General features: G+C 48.3%; 1 protein-coding gene across 1 annotated transcript in view; it reads right to left on the bottom strand.

Annotated features, from left to right (window-relative positions):
* Positions 1 to 376: 376 nt before the first annotated feature.
* xkr6a (XK, Kell blood group complex subunit-related family, member 6a) overlaps positions 377 to 23,170 on the bottom strand; it is a 24,340-nt gene continuing 1,546 nt past the window's right edge. The window contains exons 2-5 of the mRNA XM_060050666.1: positions 22,690 to 23,170; positions 17,929 to 18,125; positions 15,762 to 16,179; positions 377 to 5,116 (exon numbers count right to left, since the gene is read on the bottom strand). The exon at positions 22,690 to 23,170 is cut by the window's right edge and continues 127 nt beyond it. Of these exons, the coding sequence (XP_059906649.1) occupies positions 4,594 to 5,116; positions 15,762 to 16,179; positions 17,929 to 18,125; positions 22,690 to 23,170 (1,619 nt within the window). The 3' untranslated portion in view covers positions 377 to 4,593. The remainder of the gene's footprint in view (positions 5,117 to 15,761; positions 16,180 to 17,928; positions 18,126 to 22,689) is intronic.

Here is a 23,170-nt window from a genome sequence, read left to right as displayed (position 1 = left end):
GCACGCCCCGCCTCTCGTGCACAGCGGCTGGGGCCACTGTGGAGAGAAGCACCGTATGCGGCCGGATGGTGGTTTCCTTGGCAACGGTTGGGGTCGGGAGGGTACTGATGTATTTTCTTTTGCCGTAAATATTTAAGAAAAACAGCATTGTGTTCTAAGAACGTATTGTTGATGTTATTTTATTATACCTTGATTTTAAAAAGTTGAACCATTTACATAGTAGTTACAAGTCCGAGACCAAAAACGTCAATGGTCAAACCAAGTATTTTCTTCACGTGTGAGCAGTTTTTCGTGCATTTAGAACAAAGTTTTGACAAGAATCTACACCTCAGGAGTACTGGACATCACAGCACAGTGACAATACGCAGGAGCACGGAAGAATAACGGACAATACTCTTTAGATCTGACCTCAATCATGTCAAGTTCTCCAAGTTCTTCATGTGCTAGGCTGTTCTTTTTTTTTTGTCAATACTTTTTGTAAATTCATACATTAGACAGATATTCAACTCTATTCAACTGTGGGTGAACCAAAACCCTACCCCAAAAATAACGGTAAATAGTAAAACAAAATCTAAACACAAAGTATGAAAAACCATCAAACAAAAGCCTGTCTCAGATGGGCCTCATGCACCCATGCCCACCTTATGACGGAAGCTGTGGCATTTATCAACGATAAAGTTTCATGGATTCCCTCCCATCCGTGTCACTGTGTCTCTTGAACCAGAATAAGTGTGTGTGATGTTGTGTGCACTGACAACACAGTATTTACACAGCCCAGAGCCCACACTAAAGGGATAAGTTGTTATTTGTCCGTCGCCCTATAATCCTACACATTTACATTATTTGTATGTTTCTTTTGTATGTTTGAGTTACAAACATGTGAAGGAGTTTTTGGCTGTCACTTGTGTCTTGTGCAAATACACATGCACGTGAGTGTACGTGGCCTTCCTCAGTAGCACCAGGTGAACTTTGATCCCATATCAAACAGGGAGTGGAGGCGAACCAGGACTGTATGTTTGTGTGGGCCCGTTTGTGTGCACGTGTGTGTGTGTGTACAAGTGTTCGTTTGCACATGTGTTTATGTGCACGTATGTGTGTGCACGTGTGTGCCTGCACAAGTGTGTGTGTGCACATGTGTGTTGGCACAAGTGTTCGTCTGCACAAGTGTGTATGTGCATGTGTGTGTTTGCACAATTGTCTGTGCACATGTGTGTGTGAACAAGTGAGTTTGCATAAGTGTGGGTCTGCACAAGTGTGTTATATCGAGTGTTTTATGTCCTTGTCATGGTGTGTGTGAATATATTAGTATTTGTATGCATGCGTGTTTGAGTGTATGTGTAGTTACATTTGCAACAGTGTGTGTGTGCAGAAGTGTGTACCTTTGTACTGCTCTGTCTGTGCATGCCCATTTGTGTGTGTATGTGTGTGTATGTATTGGTGTATTTGTAAGTGTGTGTCCTTGGGGTTTGTGTGTGTGTGTGTGTGTCTCTCTGCTTCGGCGACTTGCATAGCTTCTGCAGGACAGGAAGAGCAGTTGTGTGTTTGGTCTAGGGGGTGGGCCTAAAGCCTTGGCAGAGATGTGAAGGGCTGCTGGAGTTACTGCACCCTAGACCTCTAAGAGAGAGACAATAAGACCTGCCTCTATTGCACCGTATAGAAATGAGTCACAGTTGCACCATTCGAAAAAAGTGGAACTAAGCTAGTTGGCGGTTAGCAACTGGCTATCATATGAGGACCTGTGGCTTGCCAAATGTAGTTGTTTAGTTTGTCAGCTGACAATGTTCAGGACAGTGGAGCCTGCGTATGTTATGTTGTAGCACCGCAGAAAAGCCCTCCTAGCTCCAAGCTTCGAGGCACCGCTGAAGATTTTAACGTTTTGTCACGTCAAAGGGATTGCTCTACTATCTCCTCGAAATGCTCATCGCTTAAGTTAGGAAATTAAACCATGACATAACATGGAACAATACAAAACCGATAATTAAATATAAAACAATCTGAATAAATGCATGTGAGACACAAATAGCACGACCAAAGCTTACTACTCTTGCTAGGCGTTTTTCGCATTTTAGGGGGCTGGGTTATTATTGAAATAATATATTTTCTTACTATAATATGGAATTTTCTTGATGTCAATACTTTTCTGTGGTTTCAAATCCAATAAGACGTGTACGTCAACAACAATAGCTTAAATACACCCCTTTAAATCTCCAGGAGTTGGAGCTTGCGACTAGAATGTTTGTATACGATCTTACATGTGAACCGATGTCATATCGTTGTCTTTGGGCTATGTGTCCTGTGTATGTGTCATCGCTCTCTGCCAACAGCAGTTGTTCCTAATAAGCCATGACACCTCTCGTCATCACAGAGGCAACGTGTTGTTGTTGTTGTTGTTCCCGTGGCTAGGAGTCATGTGAGCGGGCTAACCGCCATGCCAGCGGGTCTCGTGCTCCCTCGTTATCGCAATGATGAGAGCGCCTGTGATGTTAGGCTCTACGGTACAGGGTGGGAGACCCCTGCCGACCAGCTCCGCAACAGCTCGCCTTGCAGGGGACAACAAACATAATGAATGCAACAAGCGTCACGTCTGGGGTGAATCACGGGCATGACGACATGTAGGCATTAGAAATTAAGCAACAAAAAGGGTGATGTGAAGGGTTGGGAGAGTGGGGACTTCATCACCCACAATCCCCCCCGGAAAGGAAATAAGATAATTGGAAGCTACAGCACGTGCACGCGCACGTGCACACACACACACACACACACACACACACACACACACACACACACACACACACACACACACACACACACACACACTCTCTCTCTCTCTCTCTCTCTCTCTCTCTCTCTCTCTCTCTCTCTCTCTCTCTCTCTCTCTCTCTCTCTCTCTCTCTCTCTCTCTCTCTCTCTCTCTCTCTCTCTCTCTCTCTCTCTCTCTCTCTCTCTCTCTCTCTCTCTCTCTCTCTCTCACACACACACACACACACACACACACACACACACACACATACACACACACACACACACACACACACACAGAAAAACACAAAATGCCCTGTATATTCATTGTGCTGTGCTTAGTGTTTTACACTCACTTATGTACATGAGGACCGAAGCTGATTTTACTCAAATGTTCAACAAAGTGCACAGCGCACTGTAACAGGATGTTAACAGACCACCTCACTGTATATGACCTGTACGACACAGTTATATGAATATATATATATATATATATATATGTATATATATATATATATATATATAAACAATGTGAGACAGTTAATATACTGTTAATATTAACTGTAGAGACAGAGCACCACAGGGGAAGAAGCACCCACATTAAACCTTAACCACTGTGTGCTTGAGAGTTGTCGAAGTATCCAGTGCTTGAATATCCCCCCCCCCCCCACACACACACACACACACATACACACCAACACATACCTTCAATCAAATATTTGTTGACAATGCATGTTTTCCGGCATATCCCGAGAGACTCTGGACTGCCAGCCATGAACCTCCGAGGAAGAATAAAACCAAACAAAGAAACCAGCTGAGAAGCCTTCTCTCCATAAAAATATATCCAGCCCCTTGTTCAGCTAACACTGGGTTCACTACTGATAATAGACCAGACCGGCCTCTTCCAGCTTCTTCCAGACCGGTTTGTATAAAGACGTGGGACACCAAGAAGGCATGCAGGTAGCCACGCGTGTGCTTCAGCTCTGTATGTGTTTGTTTTTGCCAACTGCTGTTGTTGTTGCTGTTATGGTTGTTGTTGTTTTGAAGAGATTTTTTTTATCACAGCAGAACACAGAGTGAAATGAAAAGAGCCAAAGGAGAGGTAGGGGTGAGAGAGAGAGGTAGAGAGAGAGATAGAGAGAGAGAGACGGAGCAAAAAAGATGGAAAGAGAGAGAGAGAGTGTGAGAGTGAGAACAGAACAGAAAGGATTGAGACAGAGAGAGAGGTAGAGAAACAAAGAAAAGAGGTAGAAAGAGACAGAGCTCAAACCGAAGCAGCTTGTTGAGTCATCGTATTAGACTCACAGGCCTGAGATCACAGCAGGTGTTTGTGTGTGTTTGTGAGTGTGTCTGTGCCCATGTCTTTGTGCGTTTGCATGTCCGAATGTGACACATTGTTGTGGAGCATCACGTCAACGCTGGATTTCTGGAAACCAGCGTGTGTATGTGTGTGCCTGTTTGCTTGTGACAGGGTCCCATCACTGTTCCTGTGCTTTCTATTTGACACAGTTTGGGAGTGAACAGCAACTCTTTCCCGCATTGATCTCTAAACACACACACACACACACACACACACACACACACACACACACACACACACACACACTCTCTCTCCCACTCACACACCGGACACACTGCATCCCCTCTGACGTGACGCATCTGTGTCCTTGCATATTTGCGTCCGTCCGTGCGTCCGTCCGTTCCCGGGCCCTGGCCCTTAGAGCGAGGACTCGTACTGCAACCGCTCATAGAGCAGCGGGCACCCCCCCCCCCCCCGGCCCCTGGCCCTCAGAGCAAGGACTCGTACTACAGCAGCTCGTAGAGCATCCCCCCCCACCCCCCGGCCCCGGGAACTCAGAGCGAGGACTCGTACTGCAGCAGCTCGTAGAGAAGTGGGCCGTCACGGTAGCGGATTCCAACGGCGGCCGGCGTGATGTACTGCAAGATGTTGATGGTGCGCCGCAGCCGGCGGTCCACGTAGTGCGCGTCCCAGGCCGGATACCTCTTCCTGGGCATGTCGATCTTGATGAGCGGGCCCTCCAGCCTGGCCGCCGCCGCTGCCGCCGCCGAGGCCGAGGAGCGCACCTGGAACACGGGCAGGCAGGTGTCGTCGGCCAGGTCCTCCTCCGTCTGCGAGCGGGCCAGGTGTGCCGGGGTGGGTGGGGCGGAGGGAGGGGCTGAGGGGGGCAGCGGGAGCCCCCACAGCAGCTGGGCGCAGCAGGAGGAGGCGGGGCTGGGCGAGAGGTGGGCGGAGGCCGGGTGGAGGAAGCCGTAGTACAGCAGCATGACCAGGACGCCGCCGGCGAAGCACAGGTACACGCCGCACAGCGCCTCAGACGCATACCAGTCGGTCAGAGCCGGGTCCCGGTATGCATACCTGAGAGGTGGGAGGGAGAGGAGGGGAAGAGCGGGGAGTGGGGAGGCAGTTGAAATGGGTTTCTGAACTGCCGTTCAACACACACTCACTCACGCCCTCACTCACTCACACCCTCACTCACTCACACCCTCACTCACTCACTCACTCACTCACTCACACACTCACTGACACTCACTCACGTCGCCTGTATTTCAGTGGCCCTGTGTATGCGCAGCACACTGAGTGATCAGCAGATTAGTTCACTCGTGGCTCCCAATCATTAGGCATCAGTCTGTTTGCACATACAAGGACCTCTCAAACATTACATTAGGAATATATTATGAAAAATGATTTATCAAATATATATTGTATGTAACCCATATGGAATAGAGGGCTACTAAACCCTTTATTATTTAAAGATGCAATTGCATGAGTTCTCCAGTAGGGAGCGCTCAACATAATTCCAATAACATGAAATTACACGTGAGCACCCTGTTTCCAGGGGGTCACCTTGAACCATAACACTGGACAGACGGCAGGACCTGAATATTGAAAATACAAGATAACTACCGTGAATTATATTGTTCACTTCAATCTCCAGTTGTTGTTTTTTGTTTACACTGTGGATGGTTTGGATACGGCGTGGCCAGCCATGAACACCGCCATGGACGATTGTGAAGATCCATTCATTACAGATAAGGCAACAAATAGATAGGCCTACACACTAACCTACCCGGGTAGTAGTAAGAGAAACTGAAACACACATATACGGATATCCCCCCCTGAACAAGACATTCCTTGACCGAACAACTCCTTTCCCAAGGAGTACTGTAGCTGGGGAATCCAGCTACAAAGGACTTATTCTTTTGATATTGTATGTTATTTTTAAAAGCTTTATTTTGTATCAAATGTCAATGCTTTATGATGAAAGGCATTAAAAATTGCCCATCTATTCAGCCAACACCAACTCCCTTCGTGAGTCATTAGTGTTTAGCTTCTTAAGAACCTGGACTGATGCTAGCATCCTATCTACCCATCCTATCTAGCATCCTATCTACCCATCCTATCTACCCATTCAAGACCACGGATGCTACATGTACATTAAATATCTCTTTGGTAAATGTTTGGCATTAGGTTTCAAATGCTAAAACGGGTATCTCCGTGGAATCCCCATGAGAGAGCGTGCTGGACTGACTGCCAGCCACCATGGATGAACAGTCGGGCACCGAGGTATTATGCCAACTACAAGACAGACTACAAGATTGTGTTTTTAATCTTTAAATCCGGTGATAATCCGGCTGTAACCAGGTTAATCTGGGTGCTCTGGAACCCACAGAAGAATCTGCCTTTTCCGATTAAATCTGTTAATTGAAACAACTTGTCCGCATTGTTTTCCCGCTGGTCTTAAGATCTGAAGAGATGAACGCAGTGGTAATATAAATACACATCTTCTGTGCTGAACAATCCCTGTAAAGCAGTGTGTTCCCCCTATAGTGAAATGGCAGCATTGCTAAAAATGCAGAAATGTAAAATGAATTGAACTGAAGAATCTGAAAGGTCAAATGTATTGCCCTGCACTGCTGGTGTGTGTGTGTGTGTGTGTGTGTGTGTGTGTGTGTGTGTGTGTGTGTGTGTGTGTGTGTGTGTGTGTGTGTGTGTGTGTGTGTGTGTGTGTGTGTGTGTGTGTGTGTGTGTGTGTGTGTGTGTGTGTGTGTGTCTTTAAAGATGAACTGAACTGAAATTTGAAGTTTAGTTGATATAACAGATGTATTGTCTGCCTTCTCATTGATACAATAACAAAAAATGGTTGAACTTGCTAAAAGGGATTAAGTTGTACGGTGAAAGTGGTGCAGGGCGCCGCCATGTTGGAATTCAACAATCAGCTACGTCACTGGCATGGTAACCCACTCCTACTCTGTGGCTCTAGCAGCCATAGCAGGTAATGTGTCAGGCTCTGAGGCTCGCTGAAATGGCTATGAAAAGCAAACAACCAGGTCTACAGGAGGATCATCTTATTCCATTGCCCCTGGCTGCAGTAATGAATTATAAAGGGCCAAGTCAGCTGGGGTAATTTCCACAGGCTACCTTTGAATAGGAAACCAGCCCTTAATACATGGCTGGCAGCCTTAAAACGGACTAACCCTCCAATAGCCCCTGTCATGTCAATCCCCACAAGCTAGCACTCCTACCATAAAGTGTATAAACTATTACTCAGACGATATCACAGATCTATGTTTCCAAGCTGCTAATTAAACCACGGCGGGTCTGTAAACAGAAATTCCAGAAAATGTCCCTTTCTACTCACCCTGATGTTCGCCGACTAGCCGATTGCTGATGCAGAGGGAGTTAAACTCGAAGAAGTAGTTTCATAGTAAGATGTATCTGTGAAATATCCATCTGTGCAATATCCATCAACATCCACCAGAAAGTAAACCTCCAACATCCACCTAAAGTGAACATGACACTCGTGAATCTGCCTCGCATCTATGCTAATCCGCGGGTGTATCTCCCAAAGCGCATCTAACATGTCTGGTCAGGTCCCGTCCACCCTGAACCGATTTTTTGATGAAACCACGTCTTTAATAACCATGTTATTAGGCTGATAATAAACCATGTTCTTAATAGGTCCATGGTCCCAGGGTGGTTTCGAATAAAACCGGACCTATGCGGTTTCGTGTTAGGATTCGTGTGGACGCCTGAAGCGACGTTAGAGCTGTGTTGAAAGTTACAGGTTTTTTTTTGTATTATTTTTGTAGCTTTAAATACAGCCCCTCGGTCATTTGAATTGCTAACTGTACATTAAAAAGTATTTCTACTCAAATCTAAAAGGTTAAGCAACTACTATCTCCTCCTCGACATGAATGTTTTTATACAGCGCGCAGGCTGGATGCGCGGAGGCTTGATGCGCTCCAATTTGTTTTGTGGAGAACCAGCGCCTACAATATGTAGGTACTACAGCGTTTATACAGCTCCTTGTGTTTCCGCAATGAGTCCGTCTTTACAGAGATATTCCTGAAACGCATCAAAGGAAAACGGAGGGGGAATGATTGTTTTCGCCTTGTTACTTGGTTGCTAATCATGGGGCGCTCCAGTGTCTCCGCTCGGACGTCCCTTAGAGAGAGCATGGCCACTTCCAAAACCTCTCTCGCCGCACAGCATCCGAAATGCCCTCATCTCATCTCTCATCTCATTTTCGTCCGCTTATCCGGGGTCGGGTCGCGGGGGGAGCAGCTCAAGCAGGGGGCCCCAGACTTCCCTTTCCCGGGCCACATTGACCAACTCTGACGGGGGGATCCCGAGGCGTTCCCAGGCCAGTGTTGAGATATAATCTCTCCACCTAGTCCTGGGTCTTCCCCGAGGTCTCCTCCCCACTGGACGTGCCTGAAACACCTCCCAAGGAAGGCGCCCAGTGGGCATCCTCACCAGATGCACAAACCACCTCAGCTGACTCCTTTCTAAGTAAAGGAGCTTTGCCTTGCGGCTCAGCTCTCTTTTCGTTACAACGGTGCGGTAAAGCGAACGCAATACCGCCCCCGCTGCTCCGATTCTCCGGCCAATCTCACGCTCCATAGTACCCTCACTCGCGAACAAGACCCCGAGGTACTTGAACTCCTTCACTTGGGCTAAGGACTCATTTCCTACCCGGAGTAAGCAATCCATCGGTTTCCTGCTAAGAGTCATGGCCTCAGATTTAGCGGTGCTGATCCTCATCCCAGCCGCTTCACACTCGGCCGCCAGCCGATCCAGTGAGTGCTGAAGGTCCCAGGCCGATGATCCAATGAGGACCATATCATCTGCAAAAAGCAGTGATGAGATCCTCAGACCACCGAACTGCAACCCCTCCCCACCACGACTACGCCTCGATATCCTGTCCATGTATATCACAAACAGGATTGGTGACAAGGCGCAGCCCTGGCGGAGACCAGCACCCACTGAGAACGAAACTGAATGGCTGCCGAGGACGCGAACACAGCTCTCGCTTTGGGAGTACAGGGATTGGATGGCCCTGAGGATAGACCCCCTTACCCCATACTCCCGCAGCACCTCCCACAGTTTCTCCCGGGGGACCCGGTCATACGCCTTCTCCAGATCCACAAAACACATGTACACCGGATGGGCATACTCCCAGGCCCCCTCCAGGATCCTTGCGAGAGTGAAGAGCTGGTCCGTAGTTCCACGTCCGGGGCGAAAACCGCATTGTTCCTCTTCAATCTGAGGTTCGACGATCGGCCGAACCCTCCTTTCAAGCACCTTGGAGTAGACTTTACCAGGGAGGCTGAGAAGTGTGATACCCCGGTATTTGGCACACACTCTCTGGTCCCCCTTTTTGAACAGGGGAACCACCACCCCGGTTTGCCACTCCTTTGGCACTGTACCCGACTCCCACGCGATGTTGAATAGGCGTGTCAACCATGACAGCCCCTCAACACCCAGAGCCTTTAGCATTTCTGGCTGGATCTCATCAATCCCTGGGGCTTTGCCACTTCGGAGATGTTTGACTACCTCAGTGACCTCCACCAGGGAAATTGACGACGAAACACCATCAACCTCGAGCTCTGCCTCCAACATAGAGGGCGTGTTATTCGGATCCAGGAGTTCCTCAAAGTGTTCCTTCCAACGTCTGACGACCTCCTCAGTTGAGGTCAACAGAGTCCCATCCTTACTGTACACAGCTTGGATGGTTCCCCGTTTCCCCCTCCTGAGGTGCCGGATAGTCTTCCAGAAACACTTTGGTGCCGACCGAAAGTCCTTCTCCATGGCCTCTCCGAACTTCTCCCACACCCGCTGCTTAGCCTCCGACACGGCAGCAGCTGCAGCCCTTTGGGCCTGTCGGTACCCTGCAACCGAGTCAGGAGTCCTCCAGGATATCATATCCCGGAAGGCCTCCTTCTTCAATCGGACGGCTTCCCTGACCACCGGTGTCCACCACGGTGTCCGAGGGTTACCGCCCCTTGAGGAGCCTAAGACCCTGAGGCCACAGCTAGCCACCGCAGCTTCAGCAATGGAGGCTTTGAACACCGCCCACTCCGGCTCAATGCCCCCAACCTCCACAGGAATGCCAGAAAAACTCCGCCGGAGGTGTGAGTTGAAGATACCTAGGACGGGGGCCTCCTCCAGACGTTCCCAGTTCACCCGCACTACTCATTTGGGCTTACCAGGTCTATCCGGAAATTTCCCCCATTCCCTGATCCAACTCACAACCAGATGGTGGTCGGTTGACAGTTCCGCCCCTCTCTTTACCCGAGTGTCCAAAACATGCTGCCTCAGATCAGATAACACGATCACAAAATCGATCATTGATCTTCGGCCTAGGGTACTCTGGTACCAGGTACACTTATGAGTAGGGCCCGACCGATTTATCGGCCTGCCGATTTAATCGGCCGATTATAGCCCTTTTGAAAATAATCGGCATCGGCCAAAAAGACGCCGATTACAACCGTTTATTTATTTATTTATTTTTTTTTTATAAATGTTATTGCGATTAGTATCCTGCAGATTGCGCTCCTACTCGCCTTGCTAACTAACAACTTTAGCTGGAGTAAAAAAGAGGAGATTGAATTTTACCGTACAACATGAAAGCACGCTCGCTCAGGCAGCTGCGCGCTCACCTCACCAATGTACACAAGACGCGTTGTTTGAGCATGTTGTGCCTGTTTTTCTTTAGGTCCCAGGCCATGTTAATTTGTTATACTGTAGACTCTAATGGTGAGACCATACTGCTCAGCACGCACGTGTTAGTCACTGCTCACGAGCGCAGCACATTGGGAGTTAGTTATTTATTTTACATTTTACATTACACTCATTTTTGACTGTAAATGTATTCTAAAACACTCAAAGGTTCTGCATTCAATTCACATATTCGTCAAAAGTGTTTAAAGTATATTTAAGGTATCAAAAACTACGTTTTCTATGTTTTTTTTTGTTTTTTTTTAATCGGCCGATTAAATCGTAATCGTAATTTTTCTCTGAAAATAATCGGCATCGGCACTCAAAAATCAATATCGGTCGGGCCCTACTTATGAGCACCCTTATGTTCGAACATGGTGTTTGTTATGGATAATCCATGACTAGCACAGAAGTCCAATAACAAACGACCGCTCGGGTTTAGATCAGGGAGGCCTTTCCTCCCCACCACGCCTCTCCAGGTGTCTCCATCGTTGCCCACGTGGGCGTTGAAGTCACCCAGCAGAACTACGGAGTCCCCTACTGGAGCCCCATACAGGACTCCATTCAGGGTCTCCAAGAAGGCCGAGTACTCTGAGCTGCTGTTTGGTGCATACGCACAAACAACAGTCAGAGTTTTCCCCCCTACAACCCTTAGGCGCAGGAAGGCGACCTTCTCGTCTACCGGGGTAAACTCCAAAACCGCAGCGCTCAGCCGGGGATTTATGAGTATCCCCACACCCGCCCGGCGCCTCACGCCCTCGGCAACTCCGGAGAAGAATAGAGTCCAACCCTTATCCAGGAGTACGGTACCAGAGCTGAGACTGTGCGTGGAGGTAAGCCCCACCAGATCTAACTGATAGCGCTCCACCTCCCTCACAAGCTCCGGTTCCTTTCCCCACAGCGAGGTGACGTTCCACGTCCCCAGAGCCAGCTTCTGCCGCCCGGGTCTGGTCCGTCGAGACCCCTGACCTTCGCTGCCACCCATGTGGCTGCGCACCCGACCCCAACGGGTCTTCCCACAGGTGGTGGGCCCATGAGATGAAGAGAGGGGGGGTGCCACGTAGTTTGTTCGGGCTGTGCCCGACCGGGCTCCGTGGCAAACCCGGCCACCAGGCGCTCGCCACCGAGCCCTCCGTCTGGGCCTGGCTCCAGATGGGGGCCCCGGGCTTCCTCCGGGCCGGGTCACATCTCCTCTTTTTCCGATATTCATTGAGGATTTTTGAACCATTCTTAGTCTGGCCCCTCACCTGAGACCACTCTGCCATGAGAGACCCTACCAGGAGCACAAGGCTCCAGACAACACAGCCCTCAGGTTCACAGGGACACGCAAACCTCTCCACCACGATAAGGTGACGGTTCCAGGAGAGGCCGAAATGCCCTATGCATGGTTATGCAACGTAATCCCACCATTAGATGGTCAAGGTTGACTGGGACCTCTCAGCAGCAGACCGATTCAATGGCAGTGTCCATGCTCTGCCAGCACCCACACACACACCAGTCACACCCATACAATCCGAAGGTGGAGCTGGAGCCTGAAATTGATCCCTCTCCACCGGGTGACAGTCGGACACTACAGGCGTGTCCCTCACAGGCTCAAATGCGTTTGCGGGTCTGCAGCAACAACCTAGTCCTACCATGCAAGTGACGTCATCGGCGCTCTAATACTAAAAGACACATTTGCGATTCCAAGCTATTCTGAATATTTAAAAGTCTCTTGGTGAAAATTTAGGAAAGAGATAGGTCCCAAAGTTCGGAAAGAATAATAAGAAAGAAAGAAAGAAAGAAAGAAAGAAAGAAAGAAAGAAAGAAAGAAAGAAAGAAAGAAAGAAAGAAAGAAAGAAAGAAAGAAAGAAAGAAAGAATAAAACTTATGAAGAACAATAGTTGAGCGCTGCGTGTAGCACTCACCTAATTAACACATTATGAGAATTGTTCAGTAAAAATAGGGTCTTTATGCATCCATCATATGTTTTCCTTGGTCATGTTGATTTGTGTTCATAAATAATCCCACTGGGAGCATACGCAAGCGGCTAACTTTTCTCTCCCCAGTTCCCCAATCGCCAAGGCCATCTGGAGGTAATAATTGTGTATCAAACATTTATTGCTCAGCCACTACATGTGTTCATTTTTCACTCTGGCTCTAAATTGTTGTCCTTGAGTAACTTTACGCTACTCATTTATCAGATGCGGGACAGAGACAGTATCATGGAGATGTGTTGAATGGGGGCGGTAGCTTCTTAGTAATGTGTGCATTTAGCATGAATCATCTTATTTATTTTTATTGTCTTCATGTCTCTGACGAGGGCCACCCCACAGCCCGATAACCCCCTCTCTGGTACCGCCTGCACATTTTTAACTATTCAACTAGAACCACAACTAGTCTACTCTCCCCCTGTGTCATCTTATGTATCCCTCCTCTGTTATGGAAGTTATCCTTCCAGCAATATTACGGTCCAATATCATTAACCCCTAAAATAATCATGTTTTTTAGGGTTAATGGCATTACTGGAATCATGGGCGTAATATCCACTCGGGACGGGGGGACATGTCCCCTCCTCTTTTCAAAATCCTGTTTGTGTCCCTCCCACTTTTCTAACCGCAAAAATCGTGCTTATTTACTGTTTGGCAAGCCGTCAGATTCGGGCTGAGAATGTGAATTGAGCTGCTGATTTTAAGGCCCTGATATATATTCAAAAATAATGTATAAAAAATTGCCAAAGACGAGTAGAGGACACGGACAGCCTGACTACGCGGTTCTACAGGGCATTTTGGCGTCTGTGGACTCAGAGTCTCGGACGTGTTCCACCACGCATGCGCACTTGAAAAATTGCTCATTGAATGAAGAGACTTCGCAGGGTTTTTCATAAAAATAGAACGCCAACAGCAACTCAATTTAATGTATTTCTTTGGAGAGGGTATGAAAAGACAGAAAGGACAAGTGAGTTGGTTGATTAGGGGTTGTAAAACAGCATGATTTTTCTATTAACCATAACTTGAAAACGAGTCCACCTTAAACCGCAGTTAGACTCACACACCACGGGCTCAATAGGATAACTTGACTCCGCTTTCATAGGGTGACCAGATGTCCCGCTTTGTGCCGGACAGTCATGCGTTTCCGCATACTTTTCACACGTCCCGTTGTCCTACATTGTTATTGACAGTCAAACCCGATATATATATTTTTTTTAATGCGTGTTTTATAATCTGCCATTTATCAAATAAATGTGTGCGGAGAAAGCAGTAAAGGCTTTCATCAGGGGGCGGGGCGGGCTGTTTGATCATGTCAATCAAACTCGGACGCGGACGCAGGTAAGGGCACACCCACAAGAAACGGTGCAAATCAGGTCAGAACGGCATACAGCACGAGACGGAGGAAAGCACGACTCGTAGGGCTAAAAAGAGGAAATGCAGCTGCGATAAAGAATGGGAAACTATCTATCCCTGGGTGAAACCAGTGAGGAACGAGTCTGGTACAGTTTTGTGTGAAGTTTGCGTGAGTCATTTTTCCATTTCACACGGAGGTGAATACGACGTGAAAAGACACAGACAATGCGGGTCTCACAAAAAATGTTATTATTTTATGTATTACCTATTGCCTAATTGTATACACAGGTGTGCCTTTATGGCATTGTCCAGTAAATTCAGATAATTTTCAAATGCATTTCTTTTGGGTAGTTAATCTATGTGATTCTGAGCTGAGTGAGTTTTTTTTTGTTCAGATAATCAGCCTATGTGCTCAATGTAGCCTAATCCAGTGAATATGTGGTTCAGTATTGTTCAACTAGAGCAAACAATTTAATGTGGTGTTTTGAATTGTACTGGGGTTAGGTTGTTGCTCTCTGTTGTTTGAGAAAAGGCACATTAAAGTACAATACTTGATACAATCTGTTTGATTGTATACAGTCAGGTGTGTTAACTTGAGGCACTTTGAAATAGCATGAAAGCTCCATGCCTACTATGTTTTCTCACGTGAGAGAACTTGGGAAAGTTCCATTTAAATAAGATATATTTGGTACATTTTATTTGCAGGCTGTTATGTGCTACTGAATCAACCAGATGGCAAAGCATAGTAATGTTATAAGCAAAGGGGCAGAATAGAAATGTTTAAAAAAGTTATTTTAGACTACCTCCATTGGTATCCCACATTGTCCCACACAAACGTAGTCTTTGTCCCACATCTGGTGAATTGTGATCTGGTCACCCTACCCTATTCATATCAGAGATCAGATGAGGTGAAGTTGCGGCAGGTGCCTGTTCAGGGCCTGATAATGTTAGATAACCTTTTAAGGAGGAAAATGATTAGATCAGTAGCTTTCGTTCACTGACCCCTGTCCATACGATGAATGAATAAAGAAATGTTCTTTATATTAAAAGTTTGAATCATTTTGATTATGCATATTTATTCTGGCAGAATTTAGCATGATGACCAATTTAATTATTTCACAGATTTTGTATTGGTTACCGTAGTCCCTAAATGTATGTAGAAATGCAGGAAATTGTATTCAAATCACAATTTTCTTTCTGGGGGAGTACCCCCAGACCCCCCGGATATTGTGTCCCCCCAACTTCTCCCACCAAAGTTATGCCCTTGGCTGGATTAGGGTTAAATGTCTGTAAATTAGAAATACCCCTTATTATTCTCACACTGTTAATTTATGCAAAACCAATTTAAGCGTATTTCACAAAGGTTGTTTTGTATCATGTCGCTTTAAGGCCCCCCCTCCCGGGTAACCCAGTCTGCCCACTCTAGTGCAATTGGTTGAACGCGACTTCTGCACTACAACTCCGCCCAGTTTGAGCGAAACCGACCTGTTTCACACACTTATTGAGTGCTTTCTATGTGGCCGCAAATACTCCCCCTGGCTCAGACTTAGATATTTCTATTTTAGCAGACATAAAACATTGATACATACATCAGTCCAAAGCAAAGGGTAAAGTCCAAAATAGCATGATATCACCACTTTAAAACCTCAAACCAAAAGCCCAGGCGTGTGTCTCACCAGAGGCCTGTGAGCAGGGTGTTCTCGGCCAGCACCACGCTGTAGTAGGCCAGCATGCGGTAGCGTGTGCGGCCCTCCTGCACGTTGAACCAGCAGAAGATGTACACGATGCCCACCACCATGTTGAACAGCACCTCCTCCCACTTGGACATGCAGAAGTCTGTGCCTCCGTGCACTACCCAGAAGGCCATGGCGCACCAGTGCAGCACCACGAAGATGCCGAAGTAGAGGTGGAAGAGCGAGGCGAACAGCGCCAGTGATAACACCCGCGACGAGATGGTCAGCAGACGCCACAGCAGGTGCAGCAGCGCACCGCGGTAGCTCATGCTGCGCTGGTCGTCCCGCGAGTCCCGCAGCAGCTTGTGGTAGGAGGCCAACACCCAGGCCAGGGAGAGGAGCGAGGCCAGGGATGACACGCCTGGGGAGAGAGAGAGAGGTGGTGGGGGTGGGGAGACCAGGGGGGGAGAGAGGGTGGTGGGGGTGGTGGGGAGACCAGAGGGGGAGAGAGTGTGGTGGTGGTGAGGAGACCAGGGGGGGAAAGAGAGGGAGGTGGGAGTAGGGGTGGGGAGACCAGGGGGGGAGAGGGAGGTGGGAGTGGGGAGACCAGGGGGGAGAGAGGGTGGTGGTGGTGAGACCAGGGGGGAGAGGGTGGTGGTGGTGAGGAGACCGGGGGGGAGATAGGGAGGTGGTGGGGAGGAAACCGGGAGGGAGAGGGTGGTGGTGGTGATGTGACCGGGGGGGGAAGAGGGTGGGGGTGGTGATGTGACCGGGGGGGGGAGAGGGTGGTGGTGATGAGGAGACCAGGGGGGAGAAAGGGTGGTGGTCGTGGTGTTGGGGAGACCAGGGGGGGGGGGAGAGGGTAGTGGTGAGGACACCAGGGGGGGAGAGAGGATGGTGGGGGTGGTGGTGAGGAGACCAGGGGAGAGAGAGGGTGGTGGTGGTGATGGTGTTGGGGAGAACAGGGGGATAAGAGGGAAGATACAGAGAGTAAAAATATTTTCCAGAGGTAGTCTGTAGAGTTTTTGCAATTGGCCTTCTAGGTCAAAGACACAAAGTGGCCTGCAAGGTCGTCCAACTTCAATCAAATCGTTTTTTATCAACAGTTCAAGCCTTTGTAAATAGTCATTCCTATATCCTCAGTACTCAACAGCATAACATTTTGGACGGAATAAACACTAACTGATCATCGTGTTCAGAGAGTTTGTAAACTCAAGTGGCCTGCAAGGCCACCTTCGTTGAAATTCAACGTAGGCTATTTAGAGCTGCCTATTCCTCAAAGGGAAGGTGGCGGACCAATGGAGAATGGCGCAAAACCCCAGATCAACAATGTCTACGTGCATAATTTTCTGCAGTCTGCAACAACAACAACTCGGTTCATGTAAACGTTGCACAATTGGGTCATACTATCAGTCAGATTCTGAGAACGCAAATGGCTGATTTCTGTGGAGCAGACCCCCCAGACCCAGAACCCCCAGACCCCGACCCCCTTAGACCCAGAACCCCCCAGACACAGATCCCCCAGACACAGACCCCCCAGACCCAGACCCCCCAGACACCCCCAGACCCCCCAGACCCAGATCGCCCAGACACAGACCCCCCAGATCCAGACCCCCCAGACCCAGACACAGACTCCCCAGACACAGACCCAGACACGGACCAAGACCCCCCAGAAAAAGACACCTCAGACCCCCCAGATCCAGACCTCCGAGACCAAGACCCAGACCCCCCAGACACAGATCCCCCAGACACAGACCCCCCAGAAACCAGACCAAGACCCTCCCGACAAAGACCACCCAGACGAAGACCCCCCAGACACAGGCACCCCAGACCAAGACCCCCGAGATCCCCCAGGCAAAGACCCCCAAGACCAAGACCCCACAGACAAAGACCCCCCAGACACAAACCCCCCAGACACAGACCGCCCAGACCCCCCAGAAACAGACCCAGACCAAGACCCCCCGACACAGACCCAGACCCCCCTGACCCAGACCCCCCAGACACAGACCCCCCGGACCTCCCTGACCCAGACCCCCAAGACTCAAACCCCACCAGACCCTGACCCCCTGACCCCCCAGATCCAGACCTTGAACCCGCAGACACAGACCCGGACCACCCAGACAAAGACCCCCCAGACACAGACCCGTTGTCCCCCCAGGGCTCCACCTACACTGCAGTCTCTCTGCACGGTTCTCCTGGATCATGATGCACAGCTGGAGGACCAGCTGGGGTGCCGACTCCAGGAAGGTCTCCAGCAGCCGCAGCATGTTGACGTCGGCGTACTCAAACATCATGGCCCAGTACCAGCGCCGCTGGTGCTCGCGCTGCCGCCGCGACTGGATGCCCAGGTAGAGAGTCCGTATGTACCTGTCGGCACACACCAAAGGACTGGTCTTTACCCATCCCAGCTGGGGGATTCTGAAGAAGGAGGATTATTTAGACCCCTAATGAGGGTTAGAGAAGAGGCCTTACTTTGTACCAGGCTACCTGACGTACCGATACCATTAGAAGGTTCAGGGCAGAATTCTCTGGTCTGCTGAAGGACGGAACTCTACGTTTAAGGTTGGCATGCTAACACGCTAGCATGTTTTATTGTTTAGAATCAATGACTCGGGTTAGTAGCATGCAAATTCTAGTATGCTATAGTGTAATTCATGCTTGGTTGATAGTCTTTTATGAACATTTGTGAAAGAAAAATGCCATTATTAATATGAAACAGGCTACTTATAGGGCATGTTTGTCTTTTTTTAACAAAAACTTGAGATAGAGCTATAGGCTCTGAGCCATTCTTATGCTTAAAAAGGCAATTAGTTTTTATATTTAAAGAACGTGAGAGGGATATCTGAATGGCTCCCAAAATAGCAATTGAACTGAAATTGATGGCAGGTTCGATAACGCGCTGGAAGGAGAAATGCTGCTACTGAATGACTTATGTTTCACCATCTGGGTATAAAGAATATACCCTCAGCTTCAAGAACGTCCGTACTTAAAAAAAAATGGATCTGGGATATGTTTAGTATGATAACGAGTTGGAATGTTAGTTTAGGAGCAAAAAAGCGTGTATAGACGCATTCTGAAGTTCGCTGTTTTTAGCCGATTCTACCAAAACACTATAAACTTGGAACGATGGGGGCATGTGTTATGGTAAAAACTAAATCGTTATTTTAAACCACTTAAAAGGCTAGAAGTAGCCCGACACTTCTTTGTGAGTATAATAAGGGTCTTAACATATAAAACGAGGCATTGATAACTTTGTAAGTGTACAGATTGTTTATTAAAAATGACATTTTATAGATCATCAGCAGTTCAATCGCGACGCCATCTTGTTTTTAAGACTCAATAAATAGATTGACGAACACAGAGATTGTGCCATCCGTCAACAACATGCAAGCTCTGTTGTCGCCAATCTATTTATCGAGTCCTAAAAACAAGATGGCGTCGACGGGTGAACTACTGATGGTATTGTGTGTATAAAATGTCCTTTTTAATAAACAATCTGTACACTTAAAAAGTTATCAATGCCTTGTTTTATATGTTGCATAACACATTTCCCTATCGTTCCAAGTTGATAGCGTTTTGATAGAATCGGCTAAAAACAGCCAACTGAAGAATGCGTCTATATGCGCTTTTTTGATCCAAAACAAACATTCCAACTCGTTCGAACCAAACATATCCCAAATCAATTTTACACCGGATTTCTCCTTTAACTATCTGGTGGACTGACGCTGACCAGGTCTCTCGCTGGTTGAGCTTCTTCAGGTTGCAACATGGCATCATTATGTGGCTCTCAATACACAGTAGGGACATGTACATGAATAAATTGGATGTGTTTACGTGCACTACTAACTGCGTAGGTGTTCTGAACCCATATGGATAGCATGTTGTACCGTGTGCCTGAAGGCACTCAAATATGGTGTACGGAGAGAGAGAGAGAGAGAGAGAGAGAGAGAGAGAGAGAGAGAGAGAGAGAGAGAGAGAGAAAGAGAGACAGATTAGGTGGTGGTGTGTGTGCCCTTACATAATTAATGACTGTGTATGGATATGTATATAGATAAGCAACCATCTGGAATGCGGAATCGCACAAACAAATATTCCATGTGAATATTAATAATCAACCCACCTTTAGGCACACACTCGCATAAAAAGTCACAATATCCACAGTACCTACAACACTAATAGAAAACTAACGCAAATAGATGTTGGAATGTTTACTTTTCTGTTTATTCGTTGTGGTTTTAAAGGATATTATTATCCGTAGCAGGATGGGAGGTTGTCACGATAAGGCTCCAGATGGGATGCACATGCTAATTGATTGTTAATACAGTATACGCCAAACATATTGTTCTATGTTTGGCGTATACCCCCCCCCCACACACACACACACACACCTACACACACACACAACCCCTTCCTTCTCCCGGACTAGCATGTGCATGTGCAAACAGATTTTTTTCCCTTCTTCCTCATTAAAGATTCCTTTCCCCTTTCTGTCTATACGTCTCTCCTCCTCCTTCCCCCTCCTCTCTCTCTCTCTCTCTCTCATAGCGATCTTTCTCCATCGCCGGCCCCTCCCATTTCCTTCTCAACATAACTGCCTGCAGCTCCCTTGAGTAAGAGAGAATGTGTGTGTGTATGTGTGTGTGAGAGAGAGAGAGAGAGAGAGAGAGAGAGAGAGTGTGTAGGTGTGTGTGTGTGTGTGTGTGTGTGTGTGTGTGTGTGTGTGTGTGTGTGTGTGTGTGTGTGTGTGTGTGTGTGTGTGTGTGTGTGTGTGTATGGGGGATGGGTGGGGGTTAAGTCCTACAACTCCAGAAGTACCAAAAATAGAAGACCATTTCTATTTCACATCACAGCGTACACACACGCACACACACACATGCACACCCATGTAGCACATATATACACTTAACGCCACTCTTTCTTTGACTCTCTCTCTCTCTCCCTCGCCCTCCCTCCTTCCCTCTCTGCTGACTGCCCGAGGCGATTGAGCGAACACCATTAAAGGGTTTTCTGTGGTAGAGAGCGGGCTGGAGAGAGGTGGAGGAGGAGGAGGAAGATGGTGTTGTTTTGCTGATGGATTGAAAGCAGAAAGTAGTACTACGATAATTTTGAATGCACATGCGTATCATAGAATTGTCACCAGATGCACAGCATGTAGTGGAACGCTAAACACATAGACACACGCATGCGCATGTACACACGCATGCACGCACGCATGCACACACATGCAAACGCAGACATGCACAGGCACACACACACTGTTACGGCCACATTGGCTTTTCAGTCATTGTGTGTGTGCTACTCGCTTTGTCTTGCTCTCATAGGCCTGGTCCCGCATGTTCCAGGATGGAGGTGTCCCAGTGAACCGGATAAAAGTGGGGCTGGCCTCCGAGAGACGGCGGCGGGAGATTTGATTTGTGTTTTGCTCTATGATTGTCAAGATCAGGTTGATTCATGCTTTTCACTTAATTAAACCAAGAAACGTGGTTTGTCGAGCTGTCTCCTGCCCCGTTTCTTTGTTACATTTGAGCCCCGTAAAACACACACACACATGCACACATGCAGACACACACACACACACACACACACACACACACACACACACACACACACACACACACACACACACACACACACACACACACACACACACATAAACACAGAGGCTGTGCTTGAACATGAATCAGCTGCATGCGCTTGAACAAAAAGAACGAAATACAGCAATCCATAAAGATTTGAATTCAACACAATTTGGGGACCACCCAACATGGAGTTCAATGTAGACCTTTGTGTTTCAAGAAGACTTTCCTGTCATTATCCTAAACGTTTCAGACTTCAGTACATTATCTTAAATGTTTCAGACTTTCCGGACATTATCCTAAATGTTTCAGACTTTAGGACTTTTTCCTAAATGCCTGTGGGAAAACTTTGAGTGGCAAAGTTTCATGTTTCTTTGAAGCCGACCTGAACTTACTACTACCAGCTATCCATGGCTCGTAGTGTGAAGAGAGTGAGAATGTGTCTTTTGAGGGGGAGGGAGGAGGAGAGAGTATGTTTCTCGTTGCCAGAAGCACATATGCTTTGTAGTCATCTCTGTACTCCGCGTGTGATGACCGCAACACCGTTGTTCAGCAGGTCACACGCACACACACGCACAAACACAAACATACACATACACACACAAACTCGCACGCACACACATAAACAAACACGCATATATGCACATGCACACACTCACACACACAAACACACACACACACACACGCACACACACACACGCACAAACACAAACATACACACACAAACTTGCACCCACACACATAAACAAACACGCATATATACACATGCACACACTCACACACACACACACACACACACACACACACTCGCACACACACACACACACACACACACACACACACACACACACACACACACACACACACACACACACACACACACACACACACACACACACACACACAGACTGGGCAGCTAAGTAGAGCAAAATGTCAGCACCGTGGACAGCGGCGGCACCAGGACGCGCTGCTGGGCTCAAACATGTGAGGCCCGATTTCATGCTTTGCTCAGAGATTAAGTCAAAGGAGAACACAGCCTCAACTCCCTCCATTTTTCTCTTTTCTCATAATAGGTGTGCGTGTCTGTGTGTGTGTGTATGTGTGTTTGTTTGACAGGATATTTGTCTGATTGTTTCTCCGAGTGACTGGAGTGAGTGATTCAGTGAATTCACTCACTCCAATCCAACCCCATCTTTGTTCTGCTCTACCTGTGACTTCTAGAATAGGCCTACCCCTACCTCATTCTATCTAACCATAGTCAGTGTGAATGTGTTCACTGTCCGCACAGAGCTCTCTGACTGAAGCTGTGTTGTTGTGTTTTTGTGTTCTGTAGTGTTGTGTAGTGTACTACTCACCTCCACACCTGTCCCAGCTGCAGGATGTGGATGACGGCCTGCCACAGCCAGACGGAGGCCAGCCGCAGCCGGTCCCTCCCGGGGGGGTCCACGGCGCTCAGCCCCGCCGCGCCCCGCCGGGTCAGCCCCTCCACCACCCCCAGCCCCCCCCCCGTGTAGTCCTGCACGAACCATCGGAAGCTCAGGATCTGCACGAGCACCGAGGGCACAAGCACGAAAAACAACGTCAGGCCGAACCACAGGTAGTCCCGCCGGCCATAGTAGTCCGCCGCCAGGCACAGGTCCGTGCCCACGTCCCAGAAGAACACGAGCAGCGCGAGAACGATCCAGAGGCAGTCCAGCCACAGCTGCTCGCGCGGTGGGCAGTGGGTCTCGCGGACGCCCACTGCGCCGGGCGGGTGCGCGCCCCCAAGGTGGCCCAGGCACGCGGAGCGGCAGCCCCAGTAGCACGAGGACGTGCGGCAGCACTGGCAGATGTGGA

Source organism: Gadus macrocephalus, chromosome 4 (assembly GCF_031168955.1).
Source record: "Gadus macrocephalus chromosome 4, ASM3116895v1".
Taxonomy (NCBI): domain Eukaryota; kingdom Metazoa; phylum Chordata; class Actinopteri; order Gadiformes; family Gadidae; genus Gadus; species Gadus macrocephalus.
This window is presented reverse-complemented; position numbering and strand designations above follow the sequence as displayed.